Genomic DNA, 15,577 nt, shown 5'->3' on the forward strand with positions numbered 1-15,577 from the left:
CAAAAAAGAAAAAAGAAAAAAAGAAAATAAAAAAATACAATTTGCTGTCAGTCCCAGGAATTAAGAGTAAGAAGGGCCACAGCACAATCTGGCTGTTTGAAGAATATCTCACAAAGAAAGAAGCAAGCCAGTGGAGACAGTGCAATGCTGAGTGCTGCCAGGAGCATGCCTGGTGTTATGTAAGTGATGGCTTTGGGTTGAACAGTTCTCTGATGTGTGAGCTATCCATAAGATACTATAGCTCTACGGCTTAGGCTGTGTTTGGGGGGCAGCATGGCAGGCTTCCAGATGTAATGTAAGGAAGGAGGAAAGTAGGGTCAGGTAATGGGCTGGCCCCGATTGGAGAGCAGTTTGGCCACAAGGCTGGGAGTTTGGTGATATGGTAGGAAGGAGTGCTCCTAGAAAAATACTTTGGATGAAATGAAGTGTGAAGCAGGACATCAGTGTTATCAAGGGGCCTTGAAAAAATGCCCACAGCTGGGCACAGGGACACACACCTGTAATCCCAGCACTTTGAGAGGCCAAGGCGGGTGGATCACTTGAGATCAGGATTTTGAGATCAGCCTGCCCAACGTGGCAAAACCCCGTCTCTACTAACAATACAAAAATTAGCACTGGGCACGGTGGCTCAAGCCTGTAATCCCAGCACTTTGGGAGGCCGAGACGGGTGGATCGAGACTATCCTGGCTAACATGGTGAAACCCCGTCTCTACTAAAAATACAAAAAAGATTAGCCAGGCGTGGTGGCGGGCGCCTGTAGTCCCAGCTACTCGGGAAGCTGAGGCAGGAGAATGGCGTAAACCTGGGAGGTGGAGCTTGGAGTGAGCTGAGATCGTGCCACTGCACTCCAGCCTGGGCGACTGAGCAAGACTCCGTCTCAAAAAAAAAAAAAAAAAATTAGCCAGCATGGTGGCGGGCACCTGTAATCCCTACTACTCAGGAGGCTAAGGCAGGAGAATTGCTTGAACCCAGGAGGTGAAAGTTGCAGTGAACTGAGATGGCGCCACTGCACTACAGCCTAGTGACAGAGTGAGACTCCGTCTCAAAAAGAAAAACAAAAGAATGGCCAGACATTTGCATTTGGCAAGAGAAACTTGGAAGCTTGAGGGCTTGGAGGCAGGGAGTAGGGGACAAGAATATTTAACTCACCCTGTAGATTTGAGGTAATTGGAAAATAAAATGACAACTGCCTGCTTTCTAGTTGCCAGGCATCTACCTGGGCACTTTAAATACCTCAGCTCTTTTCTTTCTTTTTTTTTTTTTTTTTGAGATTGAGTCTTACTCTGTTGCCCAGGCTGGAGTGTAGTGGTGCTATCTTGGCTCACCACAACCTTCGCCTCCCAGGTTCACACCATTCTCCTGCCTCAGCCTCCCAAGTAGCTGGGACTACAAGTACATGCCACCATATTCGGCTAATTTTTGTAGTTTTAGTAGAGACAGAGTTTCGCTATGTTGGCCAGGCTGGCCTCGAACTCCTGACCTCATGATCCACCCGCCTTGGCCTCCCAAAGTGCTGGGATTACAGGCGTGAGCCACCGCTCCCAGCCTCATTTCTTCATAACAACTTACAAGAGAGATACTTTATGATTCACATTTTACAGAAGCAGAAACCAAGCTGAGAGAGATTAGGTAGCTTGCCCAAGCTTCACGGCTGGTGAATGGCAGAATTTGGTTGTAAATATCAGATCTACCTCTAAAACTTGTGTTCTCCTATGTGTAAAACCCCCAATGTTTTATTTCAAAACATTTCAAACCTACAAAAATGTTGAAACATACTACAACACCTATTCATTTACTCTTCATCTGCAGTCACCTGAGCTTTATTAAAGCCACATCACCTTACCTCCTCTAAGGTACTGGCTGGGGTGTGACTGGTATGTGGCACAAAATCTGCGATCTGATAGAAGTCATGGGGCTGGGCACGGTGGCTCACACCTGTAATTCCAACACTTTGGGAGGCTGAGATGGGCGGATCACCTGAGGTCAGGAGTTCAAGACCAGCCTGGCCAACATGGTGAAACCCCGTCTCCACCAAAAATACAAATATTAGCTGGGCAAGTTGGCATGTGCCTATAATCCCAGCTACTCGGGAGGCCGAGGCAGGAGAATCACTTGAACCCAGGAGGCGGAGGTTGCAGTGAGCCAAGATCGCGTCATTGCACTCCAGCTTGGGCAACAGAGCAAGACTCCGTCTCAGAAAAAAAAAAGAAAGAAAGAAAAAAAGAAAGAAAAGAAAAAAAAGAAGTCATGGATAAAGAGGCGATTTAGAAAAAAATCCCTCTACAGATGACTGAAGAAAGTGAAAATGTATGGACACCGTGAAGCCAGAGATAGAATAGGCAGAACAGTTATGGACTGTTGAATTTTTGTCTAAAGACCAGCGATGGGGGAGTCATCGGCAATGGCAATGGAAGGTCATGCCTAGAATCCAAACACTGAGTGCAAAAGAGCAACAGGTATTTAAAATGGATTCAGACCTTTACTTCTGTATCTACACGAACATTTAGCCAACATTCATTCAGTGCTATGTTGTACTAGGTGTCTTTCACTCTTCAATGTGTCAGAACCCATAAAATAAGATTCCTAGAAGACTCCTGAGTGTTCCCACTAGGTGAAGGGGAGAAGAGTTACTTCCTTTTTTTCCTCACCTTACACACACACACACACACACACACACACACACACACACAGCCGAAGAAGAAACTCTGAGCCGGGCGCAGTGGCTCAGACCTGTAATCCCAGCACACTTTGGGAGGCCAAGACGGGCGGATCACGAGGTCGCGAGATCCAGACCATCCTGGCTAACATGGTGAAAACCCGTCTCTACTAAAAATACAAAAAATTAGTCGGGCGTGGTGGCGGGTGCCTGTAATCCCAGCTACTCCAAAGGCTGAGGCAGGAGAATGGCGTGAACCCGGGAGGCGGAGCTTGCAGTGAGCCGAGATCCCTCCACTGCACTCCAGCCTGGGCAACAAAGCGAGACTCCGTCTCAAAAAAAGAAAAAAGAAGAAACTTTGGGGTTTGCCTAAAACAGTCGAGGGCTTTGAAGACTGGAAGACTGAGCTTTAAATCCTGATTCGGCCAGGCGCGGTGGCTCACGCTTGTAATCCCAGCACTTTGGGAGGCTGAGGCGGGCGGATCATCTGTGTTCGGGAGTTGGAGACCAGCCTGACCAACAGGGAGAAACCCTGTCTCTACTAAAAATACAAAAATTAGCTGGACGTGGTGGCACATGTGTAATCCCAGCTACTTGAGAGGCTGAGGCAGGAGAATCGCTTGGACCCGGGAGGCGGAGGTTGTGGTGAGCCGAGATTGCGCCATTGCACTCCAGGCTGGGCAACAGGAGAGAAACACTTTCTCAAAATAAATAAATAAATAAATAAAATAAAAAATAAATCCTCATTCTACTACTTGATATGATCTCCTCTGTCAAATGGACCTAACCCTACCAATCTCAAAAGGTTGTAAGAAGTGCATGGACTCACTCAAAAGCAGTCCTGACATAAGCGGGTCAGTCACGCTCCTCTAAGACTGCACAGGGAAAGACGAGAAGATAGCGGAGGAAGACCTTGTCTTGTTCTGCTTTTAACTCCAGAACTTGGCGGGGAGCACAGGGCTTTATTGATCGATTTCGACTCCACCTGGCTCCCCAAAGTATTTAAAATGGTAGCCACGGGAATAGCAGAGTACTCTCTTTCAACTGAGTAAGAATATCAAATGAGGTTAATAAGCCGGGCGCAGTGACTCACACCTGTAATCCCAACACTTTGGGAGGCCAAGGCAGGCGGATCACCACGTCAGGAGTTCGAGACCAGCCTGACAAACACGGTGAAACCCTGTCTCCACTAAAAATACAAAAATTAGCCAGGAGTGGTGGTACGTGACTGTAATCCCCAGCTACTTGAGAGGCTGAGGCAGAAGAATCGCTTGAACCTGGGAGGCGGAGGTTGCAGTAAGCCGAGATCGCGCCACTGCACTCCAGCCTGGGCGACAGAGGGAGACTCCATCTCAAAAAAAAAAAAAAAAAGTTTTAGTGGGTCTGTCATGATTCGCAAATGTAGAAACCTGATGATTTTCCAATGCCTAGTTCTGGCCTCCAAAGACAGCCCCCAGTGGGTCATTATTATACACAAAGATGGCCTGAAAATGAATACAAAGCCATTCATTCATTCATTCATTCATTCATTCATTCACGCATGCCTGTATTCTGCAAACATTTATCAAGGCCTACCACAAGCCAGGCACTAGGCTGGAGGCTAGGAGCATAAAGATGAATAAGACACAGTTCCAGGCCGGGCACAGTGGCTTATGTCTGTAATTCCAGCACTTTGGGAGGCCGAGGCAGGCAGATAACTTGAGGTCAGGAGTTCGAGACCAGCCTGGCCAACATAGTGAAACCCCCATCTCTACTAAAAAATACAAAAATTAGCTGGGCTTGGTGGCGGGCGCCTGTAATCCCAGCTATTGGGCTGAGGCACGAGAATCGCCTGAACTCGGTATGGGGAGGTTGCAGTGAGCTGAGATGGCGCCACTGCACTCCAGCCTGGGCGAGACAGCGAGTCTCCTCAAAAGCAACAACAACAATAACAAAGCCAAATGAAGTTAATATTTCACAGTGGGCTAGACACAGTTACACAGACTTTATACAGGCGGCAATCAAGCGTCCTGGACTTCAAGAAATCTACTTTGTCTGTCGCGCCACGCAGCCAACTGGAGTGTCACCGTGGGTTCTATTTACACCGTTATGAGAAAAACCTATGGCCAAGGAAAACTCGGTATCTCGGGTCGCAAACCGCCCATCTACGGCAGCGAGCGAAGTCCCGCTGGATGCAGGAAACTCCGAAGAGGTCGGGGACCAGGAGTGCCTATGGCGCGAGGGAGGCTGGGAATTGTAGTCTCCGCCTGCCTCCGAGGGCGGGGTCAGGGGGCGGGGCTCTCAGGCCGTGTGGTGGATGGGTCGCCAAGCGCCCCCGGCTCGCCCCGGCGTTTCCGGTCGCGGGTGGTCTCTGGAGGAGGAGGGGCGCCGCGGCCGACGCGCGCGAGGCGGTCTGGGAAAAAGGGCGGTGCGAGCGGGTGCGCGCGCAGCGGGCCGGCAGTGGCGGCGGAGATGGAGGAGGGAGGCCGGGACAAGGCGCCGGTGCAGCCCCAGCAGCCCCCAGCGGCGGCCCCCGGCGGCACGGACGAGAAGCCAAGCGGCAAGGAGCGGCGGGATGCTGGGGACAAGGACAAAGAACAGGAGCTGGTGAGGCGCGACCCCGAGAGCCGGCGGAGGAGGCCGCGGGGCTGAGTCACGGCGGCTCCACAGGCCTCAGGCCCGACACCCAACGACCCCACCGCACCAGGGAGAGGGCGGTTGGGGCGACCCTCGGGACTCCCGGCACCCTGCCTCTCTGCTCCTCATTCTCCGTTCCGCGCTGTCACCTCCGCCGTCTCCACCAACCCTCACCACCGCCGCGTGAGGTGGACTCGGGCGGGTCATTGTCACCTCCGTTTCCTAGAGTGGCTTTCAAGTAGAGCCTCGTTCAGAACCCAGGCTGATTTCCCACCAGAGCTTCCTATTCCCACTGTTTCCTTGCCCACCTGGCCCCTCCTAAGAAGGCAGGCTTATTCTCCACCTGCCCCGGGTAAGTGGGAGGAGGACGTCTTTGGGATTCCTTCTCTTAATGAGCTGCTTCTCCCAACCCTCCAGTCTGAGGAGGACAAACAGCTTCAAGATGAACTGGAGATGCTCGTGGAACGACTGGGGGTGAGTCACGATGTTAACACGATTCGGACATGTTTGGATCTTTCCCACTTGTTTGTTTTATTCTGTTTTGAGGCAACTGCTGTGTGCGGTGGACTGTATTTTAGAGTCAGTGTTATGATGATGTTGGGAGGCAGGAGAGTTACAAAGGGTATTCGTGCAGTTTTGCAGCTTTCTCTTGTGGGAGAAGCAGAGTTCTTAACTCTTAACTTGGGTCATTTGTTTTTGTGCCAGGCAGGGTGCAGGGAGTTGAGGAATCACAGATGAATGAATAAGACACGGCTATTTCCTTGGAGGAGTTGTTAAGTTAAATATCTCTGTATTATGACTTGAAGGGGTGTGACTCCTTTTTGTCTGAGCCCTGTCTTCTCTTGATCAGGAGAAGGACACATCCCTGTATCGACCAGCGCTGGAGGAATTGCGAAGGCAAATTCGTTCTTCTACAACTTCCATGACTTCAGTGCCCAAGCCTCTCAAATTTCTGCGTCCACACTATGGCAAACTGAAGGAAATCTATGAGAACATGGCCCCTGGGGAGAATAAGGTAAAACAGTTTCAAACCTGGTGGAGGCCTAGTTTAGGAATTCCTTTTTACCCAGACCATGGGGGGGCTCATTGTGAGTCACAGGCAGCCTGATAGACCTAAGCCCTGATCTATTTGAGCAGAGTTCATCACAGTCAAAATATCCATAAAAGAGCTGAAAGGAAGATCAACTTCTCAGAAGACACCGTTTCTGTTATTTGTGTTGGACTTTGGGGTTTCATTATAATGGTTTATTTTTAACTTATGTTTAATCTTGGTTTTTCTCTTTCCTTCTATCCCATGCACATTCATTTATCTCTAAAATATGTTCCACATTCAGTCACTTCTGTGCTTGCTGGTACAACCCTCATCCTGGAAATGTTCAGTTTTCGCATGGGCTATTGCAGCACCTCTTAACTGATGTTGCTTTTGTCCTTTGTTCCTACACAGTCTGTCTCTTATGTAGCAGCTATTGTGATCTTTCTCAGTTATGGGTCTTTTCTGCTTAAAACCTTTTAATCGTTTATAATTGCCATTAAAGTAAAATTGAGAGCCTCCATTTTTCTCCACATTATCCCTTGTTTATCACCCTTCAGCTGTGTTAGTTTAAAAGGAAGATAGTGGCTGGGTGTGGTGGCTCACACCTGTAACCCTAGCACTTTGGGAGGCCGAGGGGTGGATCACCTGAGGTCAGGAGTTTGAGACCAGCCTGGCCAACATGGTGAAACCCTGTCTCTACTAAAAATACAAAAAAAAAAAAAAAATTAACTGCGTGTGGCGGTGGGCACCTGTAATCCCAGCTACTCAGGAGACTGAGGCAGGAGAATTGCTTGAACCCTGGAGGCAGAGGTTGCAGTGAGCCGAGCGCACCATTGCACTCCATTACTCCATCCTGAGAGCGAAACTGCATCTCAAAAAAAAAAAAAAAAAAAAAAAATGGAGATAGCAACACCAACCTTGGTTTTTGTGAGGTTTAGCTTAGATAACGTGTTAAATTTCTAGTACAGAGATTGGTATATAGTTAATAGTTAAATTTTGGAGATAACGATCTTGATTCCACAAGGCATGTTCCCTTTATGCTGGACTGTTGGGTTTGACTTCAAAGGACTGTTTTCTTTATAGCGTTTTGCTGCTGACATCATCTCTGTTTTGGCCATGACCATGAGTGGGGAGCGCGAGTGCCTCAAGTATCGGCTAGTGGGCTCCCAGGAGGAATTGGCATCATGGGGTCATGAGTATGTCAGGTAAGATCTTTCTTCTTGGGAATCTGAAGGGGGGCTCTGAGGCTCTGAGATAATTCAGAATTCTCTTGTGGAGAACCATCTGTCTTGGAGTATCAGTGTATTGAATTTCCCAGACACTGGATTCCTTGACCCACAGAGAAGTGCTTCCCCTGAAGCTGTGCTCCCTTAATCGTCTGGGCGTATCTGTAGGCATCTGGCAGGAGAAGTGGCTAAGGAGTGGCAGGAGCTGGATGACGCGGAGAAGGTCCAGCGGGAGCCACTGCTCACTCTGGTGAAGGAAATTGTCCCCTACAACATGGCCCACAATGCAGAGCATGAGGCCTGTGACCTGCTTATGGAAATTGAGCAGGTGGACATGCTCGAGAAGGACATTGATGAGAATGCATACGCAAAGGTCTGCCTTTATCTTACCAGGTGAGTGAACATGATAGGGATGGGTGGCAGGCATGCCCTCCTCAGCACCTCTCTCTCTCTCAATTGTGCCTCCTCTATTTTCCCAGAGCATTTGCTCAAGCATAGCATCACGCTGTAGTTAATCTGTTGATGTCTGAGTTTCTTGAGGACAGAGACTTTGTGTCTTCTTAGTACTAACATCTAGCACAGTGCCTGATGTGTAGTAGGTATTCATTATTTATTTTGGGTAAGTGAATTCAATGGGAAAAATGAGTGCCTGGCACTTTCTGAATTCTTTGTTACTTTTACTTTTGTAGTTGTGTGAATTACGTGCCTGAGCCTGAGAACTCAGCCCTACTGCGTTGTGCCCTGGGTGTGTTCCGAAAGTTTAGCCGGTTCCCTGAAGCTCTGAGATTGGCATTGATGCTCAATGACATGGAGTTGGTAGAAGACATCTTCACCTCCTGCAAGGATGTGTATGTAGGGAAGAAGTTGGCAAAGAGATAAGCTCACGAATAGGACATTTGCATAAAGAGCTGGGACTTGTAGTTTCTGGTTAGGGCTTGAGGGGTTTTCCTGTGCCCTTAGTGGGCAGTGGTGAGCAGATGTACGGAATCTCTCCACAGGGTAGTACAGAAACAGATGGCATTCATGCTAGGCCGGCATGGGGTGTTCCTGGAGCTAAGTGAAGACGTTGAGGAGTATGAGGACCTGACAGAGATCATGTCCAATGTACAGCTCAACAGCAACTTCTTGGCCTTAGCTCGGGAGGTGAGACTGCCCTTTTTTCATCAAGGCCTTTTTATCATAATTCTACCTGCCATTTCACCTCGCCGACTGTACCTCTGACTAGACTCTCCTTGATTAGAATTGCCATTCAGTGGGATAGCAGAAGGGACAGCTGGGGGAGTTCTAGGGGAGCAGTTGTGACCCTCTGACTTCTCTTCAGCTGGACATCATGGAGCCCAAGGTGCCTGATGACATCTACAAAACCCACCTAGAGAACAACAGTGAGTATCCCTCTCTGTGTATGGGAGTTGGGGGATTGTAGTTACGCCCCTTGTATTGGGAGTGATGGCTTGGCCAACATGCTTATCCTACTGAGCTCAGAATCCCCATGAACTTTTTTTCAGGTCACTGCTTGGGGGTATAGGTAGAGGATACTAAAGGACTAGTTCAGAACCAGAAACCAGCTGCCATGCTGTGTTTCTTTCCTGTCCTAGCTGAAACCTTCTTTCCTCTCCCTCCTGTTGCAGGGTTTGGGGGCAGTGGCTCTCAGGTGGACTCTGCCCGCATGAACCTGGCCTCCTCTTTTGTGAATGGCTTTGTGAATGCAGCTTTTGGCCAAGACAAGCTGCTAACAGATGATGGCAACAAATGGCTTTACAAGAACAAGGACCATGGTATAATTCCGTTCCTGCTTTGCCTTTTGTTTTGCTTTGATCACTTCTTTTGTCCTCTTGGAGTCATAAGTTATCTGACAAGGGATCCACCGTGCAGTTCTTTGGAGAGCTCTTTATAATAACAGGATCCTCAGGATAGGACCATTTTAAAACTAATAGATTCTTCCCTGGTATAGGAATGTTGAGTGCAGCTGCATCTCTTGGGATGATTCTGCTGTGGGATGTGGATGGTGGCCTCACCCAGATTGACAAGTACCTGTACTCCTCTGAGGACTACATTAAGGTTCGTCTACATACAGCCTGCTCATGGGGACTTCCCCCTTCCATATTCTATTGCCTAGCAGTGCCTCTCTTGCACTGATGAGGTCTGCCCAGTTTTTAACTCCAGTTAGGGCAGGTGCTGCAGTGAGGCCCATGTTGCATCCTTTGTGGTGAGGAAGGTAGAGTATCCTGAGTGAAGAATCTGTTTACTCTTTGTAGTCAGGAGCTCTTCTTGCCTGTGGCATAGTGAACTCTGGGGTCCGGAATGAGTGTGACCCTGCTCTGGCACTGCTCTCAGACTATGTTCTCCACAACAGCAACACCATGAGACTTGGTTCCATCTTTGGGTAAGGTTCCTCACTTTTCTTTCTGGTAGTGCTCAGCCTGTACACTCTGGAGAACAGGAATTGGGCCCTTTTCACCTATATTGCCAAGGGCTACCACTACGCCTACTGGGTATCTGACTCTTGGTGAATGTTTGTTGAAATGGTGAATGAATGACCGATTCTCTTTTTGTTCTTTTCTTGCTGCATCCTTGGGTATGTGTTGGGGACCGCCTCCCCATGGCTTTTGCAGGCTAGGCTTGGCCTATGCTGGCTCAAATCGTGAAGATGTCCTAACACTGCTGCTGCCTGTGATGGGAGATTCAAAGTCCAGTATGGAGGTAAGTAGAGGCTAGTGAGCATTTAGAGTAGGTAGGGAAGGTGCTTTGAGTCCTACTTTGTCTGATAAATAATGAAAAAGAAGTAAGTGTGTGCATGTGTGCATACGTGTACATGCCTCTTTGTGTGTATTGAGGGGTGTCACCTCAGTGAAACCCCTTGATCTAGAATTCTAAGCCTCTGGTGGTTTTAAGGCTAAAGAGTTAACATTTTAGGCCTGGTGCAGTGGCTTGTGCCTGTAATCCCAGCACTTTGGGAGGCTGAAGTGGGCAGATCACTTGAGCCCAGCAGTTTGAGACCAACCTGGGCAAGACTGTGAAACCCCATCTCTACCAAAAATACACAGAAAAATTAGCCGGGTGTGGTGGCACTCGCCGATAGTCCCAGCTACTAGGGAGGCTGAGGTGGGAGAATTGCTTGAACCTGGAGGTGGAGGTTGCAGTGAGCTGAGATTGTGCTACTGCACTCCAGCCTGGGTGACAGAGTGAGACCCTGTCTTTAAAAAAAAAAACAAACAACAAAAGTTAACATTTTAGTATTGCGTTCTGTCCCTTGGAATGTCTGAGAAACTACTTGGACTAGAGTGAAGTATAACTTAACACAGCCTGGGATTGATGATTCTCCTTAGTATTACAGACATTGGTCAGCCTTAAATGTTCATACTTGTGCAGCGTCATTAATGGATAAATATAGCATGGTGGCTAGTGGCATAGGTTTTAGAGTCAGAAAGTCTTGAGTTCAAATCTTGCCACCTCTGCTTATAAGCAGTATGATCTTGAACAAGTAATTCATTCTCTTCAGGCCATATTTTTCTCATCCATAAACGGGGATAACAGCCAGGTGCGATGGCTCACGCCTGTAATCCCAGTACTTTGGGAGGCTGAGGCGGGCGGATCACAAGGTCAAGAGATCAAGACCATCCTGGCCAACGTGGTGAAACCCCGTCTCTATTAAATACAAAAATTAGCTGGGTATGGTGGCATGCACCTGTAGTCCCAGCTACTCGGGAGGCTGAGGCAGGAGAATCACTTGAACCCAGGAGGCAGAGATTGCGGTGAGCCGAGATTGCGCCACTGCACTCCAGCCTGGCGATAGAGCGAGACTCTGTCTCAAAAAAAAAAAAAAAAAAAAGCAGTGCAGGGGATAACCTCAGGACCTGTGATCCTGGGGTTGTCATGAGGGTTAAATGTCGATAGTATGCAAAACAGTTGACCTAGTGGCTGGCATATAGTATATATTCAATGAGTAATGGCTACTATTGTTATTTTGATCTACCATCAAAAAGGGATTATAAACTAATGTTATTAGTGAGAATATCTTGCAGTGGACTGTAGAAATAGGCTATCTTGAATCTACATAAATGTTTTAATAACTTACTGTGTGTAATACTGATTTTCCTACCTCTAGGTGGCAGGTGTGACAGCTCTAGCCTGTGGAATGATAGCAGTGGGGTCCTGCAATGGAGATGTAACTTCCACTATCCTTCAGACCATCATGGAGAAGTCAGAGACTGAGCTCAAGGACACTTATGCTCGTTGGCTTCCTCTTGGACTGGGTCTCAACCACCTGGGTGAGGGGATGTTTCTATTTGAGCAAAGAGCTGACAGTAACTGGATACAACAGGGAGGGTTTATGTGTCAGGCTGTGCTGGATGGAGGCAAGTATCCTCAGACCCCTTGAATCTGTCCTGTAGGGAAGGGTGAGGCTATCGAGGCAATCCTGGCTGCACTGGAGGTTGTGTCAGAGCCATTCCGCAGTTTTGCCAACACACTGGTGGATGTGTGTGCATATGCAGGTCTGTGTCTTTATGAGTCTGTTTTGTGCTTCCCCAGTGACTCCTCACTTCTTTCTTGGTCCTTATTTTCAGGTTGTTTCTCCTTTCTCCTTCATTGTGATCTGCTCTAGATTCTTTAGACTTATACTGTTTTCCAAAGCATTTCCTTGGTAACTTCTCATTTCTGTCCGTTCTCCCTCACCACCCTGATGCAGGCTCTGGGAATGTGCTGAAGGTGCAGCAGCTGCTCCACATTTGTAGCGAACACTTTGACTCCAAAGAGAAGGAGGAAGACAAAGACAAGAAAGAAAAGAAGGACAAGGACAAAAAGGAAGCCCCTGCAGACATGGGAGCACATCAGGTTATATGGGCAGCTGGGCACTTTCAGAGAGGCTGTGAGAAGAGATAAGCATACAGGGGAACTGGGTTTGGTTTTTGCTTTAGAGCCCCTCTGGCTATTGCCACATATTGAAATAGCGTGAGCCTGGGTTCTGTATGTAAGGGGTAAGGGTGTTCCCCACAGGATGGCTTTTTATTTTCAGATGGGACTTGAGGCAAGGGTGACTGTTTTTTATTCCTTGAGCTTAGTGGGTTCTGGTGTCTCTTCAATTGCAGGGAGTAGCTGTTCTGGGGATTGCCCTTATTGCTATGGGGGAGGAGATTGGTGCAGAGATGGCACTACGAACCTTTGGCCACTTGGTGAGTATAGCATGAAGAAAATTGGAATATATTGGTTTTGATGACCTGGGGTTCCCCAGCGAAGACTTTTCTGATGGGTTTTCTTGGTGGACAGGTGGTCTTTTTGCTGTGCCTTTTCTTTTTTTTCTTTTTTTTTGGAAACGGAGTTTCGCTGTTGTTGCTCAGGCTAGAGTGCAATGGCATGGTCTTGGCTCACTGCAACCTCTGCCTCCTGGGTTCAAGTGATACTCCTGCCTCAGCCTCCCAAGTAGCTGGGACTGCAGGTGCACACCACCATGCCCAGCTAATTTTTGTATTTTTAGTAAAGACAGGGTTTCACCATCTTGGCCAGGATGGTCTCAATCTCTTGACCTCGTGATCCAACCGCCTCGGCCTCCCAAAGTGCTGGGATTACAGGTGTGAGCCACCGCGCCTGGCCTGCTGTGCCTTTTCTACAGAAGTTAAGACCCCCTTTTACCCATCAGTCCACTCCTGTAATGGAACTTGTTTTTACTGCATTCCTCTTTACTGTTGTATTTTCTTGGATCATCAGCTGAGATATGGGGAGCCTACACTCCGGAGGGCTGTACCTTTAGCACTGGCCCTCATCTCTGTTTCAAATCCACGACTCAACATCCTGGATACCCTAAGCAAATTCTCTCATGATGCTGATCCAGAAGTTTCCTATAACTCCATTTTTGCCATGGGCATGGTGGGCAGTGGTGAGTATCGGGCAGAAGAAGATCATAAACAGATTGGGGGAAGATTTGAGGCCCCTTTTTTCACTTCTGTAATGCTTAACATTTCCAGGTACCAATAATGCCCGTCTGGCTGCAATGCTGCGCCAGTTAGCTCAATATCATGCCAAGGACCCAAACAACCTCTTCATGGTGCGCTTGGCACAGGTAAAGAATAGAACTCTTCTCCACAGAGCATGCCGGGGAAGTATCTGTGGTGATGGAAGGAGGAACATGGAGTGCTGGCCCAGGAGGAAAGATGTGACCACGTGGGAGATTTCTGTTTGGCTGGGTTAGGCAATGATTCCTCAGTGGTGACTCCTCACCTCTACTTCCCTCTGTTTTTTTCAGGGCCTGACACATTTAGGGAAGGGTACCCTTACCCTCTGCCCCTACCACAGTGACCGGCAGCTTATGAGTCAAGTGGCCGTGGCTGGGCTGCTCACTGTGCTTGTCTCTTTCCTGGATGTTCGAAACAGTGAGTTCCTGTCAGAAATTTTATATCATAGCATGTAGTGCTCTGACTCCACCCTTTCCAGGACCACTTGGATAATTTAGGTTCAAGACCCCAAGTTAGCTCTGTATCACTCTACGTTCCTGAGATTCTTTGGGCTTTTCATCACCCACACTTTCGATCTGGCCCGAAGAGGCTTGAGGGTGGTGTGCCCTGCATCTGCTCCTAAGTCACTGGGGAAATGTGATTTTCAAGTCTAAGGGCTGTAAGCAAAGTGAGGTGGGGGTATCTCTGGGTTAGTAGTAGGGTATATGAGGGGAGGAGTATGGATTCAGTCATATGACTGAGAGGTTAAAGGGTTAGGGCTGAGGTGGGCTCTAGTGTTTCTGGCCAGGCCTGCCCTTTTGTCTCCCAGCTTTTTGTCCTGTCTGCTTCCCTCAGTTATTCTAGGCAAATCACACTATGTATTGTATGGGCTGGTGGCTGCCATGCAGCCCCGAATGCTGGTTACGTTTGATGAGGAGCTGCGGCCATTGCCAGTGTCTGTCCGTGTGGGCCAGGTGAGAGGTTGAGTAGAGGGGAGGGCTCAGGCTGTATTCCCAAACTGGAGAATGTACATATACTTGCTTTGCTGAAACTAGCGTGGGCAGTGGGTTGTTGCTACTTTTCCATCTTTTCAATTTTCTTACCCTACAGGCAGTGGATGTGGTGGGCCAGGCTGGCAAGCCGAAGACCATCACAGGGTTCCAGACACATACAACCCCAGTGTTGTTGGCCCACGGGGAACGGGCAGAATTGGCCACTGAGGAGTTTCTTCCTGTTACCCCCATTCTGGAAGGTTTTGTTATTCTTCGGAAGAACCCCAATTATGATCTCTAAGTGACCACCAGGGGCTCTAAACTGCAGCTGATGGATCAGCAGGCCATGCATCCTGCTGTCAAGGGTGGACACGGCTGCAGACTTCTGGGGGAATTGTTGCCTCCTGCTCTTTTGTTACTGAGTGAGATAAGGTTGTTCAATAAAGACCTTTATCCCCGAGGCCTCTCTGTGTCTGTTTTCTGGGGTGTCATGGCTGGAGTCGAAACTAGGGTAAGGAGTGGAAGTGACAGGACATTGTTTGGGGCAACTCTGAGTCTAGGTTAGCAGTGGGGCTGCCCTGGATGGAAAGAACTGAGCCCCTCCCCTCCCCTGGGTGGAAAAAACTAAGCCCCTCCTTTCTAATCATCTTCTGTTTGCATTTTCTTAGAACCCTTGAGAAGCCAGTAAATGTAATGGATATTCTTTTTGTTTTGTTTTGTTTGAGACAGAGTCTCGCTCTGTCCCCCAGGCTGTCGTGCAGTGGGGCAATCTCGGCTCACTGCAACCCCTGCCTCCCGGGTTCATGCTCTTCTCCTGCCTCCACCTCCCGAGTAGCTCCCGCCACCATACCTGTCTAATTTAGTATTTTTAATAGAGATAGGGTTTCGCCATATTGGCCAGGATGGTCTCAAACTCCTGACCTCAGGTGATCCACCTGCCTTGGCCTCCCAAAATGCTGGGATTACAGGTGTGAGCCACCATGCCCAGCCAGTGGATCTTCCTAGGAGATGCAAACACAAATTTTTACACAAACTCTTCCAAATAACTTTTCAGGGGGCTTGTGGATCCTGTAAATAACCCCCCACTCTCACCCTCCATCACCAATACACCCTCTTCAAGCCTATCA

At 48.5% G+C, this 15,577-nt stretch overlaps 1 protein-coding gene across 1 annotated transcript; it reads left to right on the top strand.

The window, feature by feature from the left end:
* The first annotated feature begins 4,944 nt into the window (after positions 1-4,944).
* PSMD2 (proteasome 26S subunit ubiquitin receptor, non-ATPase 2) lies at positions 4,945-14,908 on the top strand. The gene is made up of 21 exons (XM_050780215.1): positions 4,945-5,242; positions 5,690-5,746; positions 6,123-6,287; positions 7,389-7,510; positions 7,700-7,924; positions 8,221-8,379; positions 8,530-8,674; positions 8,853-8,913; positions 9,160-9,306; positions 9,483-9,589; positions 9,787-9,914; positions 10,144-10,231; positions 11,637-11,799; positions 11,923-12,024; positions 12,219-12,364; positions 12,619-12,702; positions 13,235-13,403; positions 13,492-13,586; positions 13,770-13,896; positions 14,314-14,432; positions 14,569-14,908. Exons 1-21 carry the CDS (start codon positions 5,108-5,110, stop codon positions 14,749-14,751), a joined length of 2,727 nt encoding a protein of 908 aa, XP_050636172.1. The 5' UTR covers positions 4,945-5,107; the 3' UTR covers positions 14,752-14,908.
* The last annotated feature ends 669 nt before the right edge of the window (positions 14,909-15,577 follow it).

Source organism: Macaca thibetana, chromosome 2 (assembly GCF_024542745.1).
Source record: "Macaca thibetana thibetana isolate TM-01 chromosome 2, ASM2454274v1, whole genome shotgun sequence".
Taxonomy (NCBI): domain Eukaryota; kingdom Metazoa; phylum Chordata; class Mammalia; order Primates; family Cercopithecidae; genus Macaca; species Macaca thibetana.

Excerpts from the sequence above, each read along its gene's own strand:
- PSMD2 (XM_050780215.1), top strand. The coding sequence starts at position 5,108 with ATGGAGGAGGGAGGCCGGGACAAGGCGCCGGTGCAGCCCCAGCAGCCC. Across the intron at positions 7,925-8,220 it reads GTCTGCCTTTATCTTACCAG|TTGTGTGAATTACGTGCCTG; the intron begins GTGAGTGAACAT and ends TTACTTTTGTAG. Across the intron at positions 9,307-9,482 it reads TTACAAGAACAAGGACCATG|GAATGTTGAGTGCAGCTGCA; the intron begins GTATAATTCCGT and ends TCCCTGGTATAG.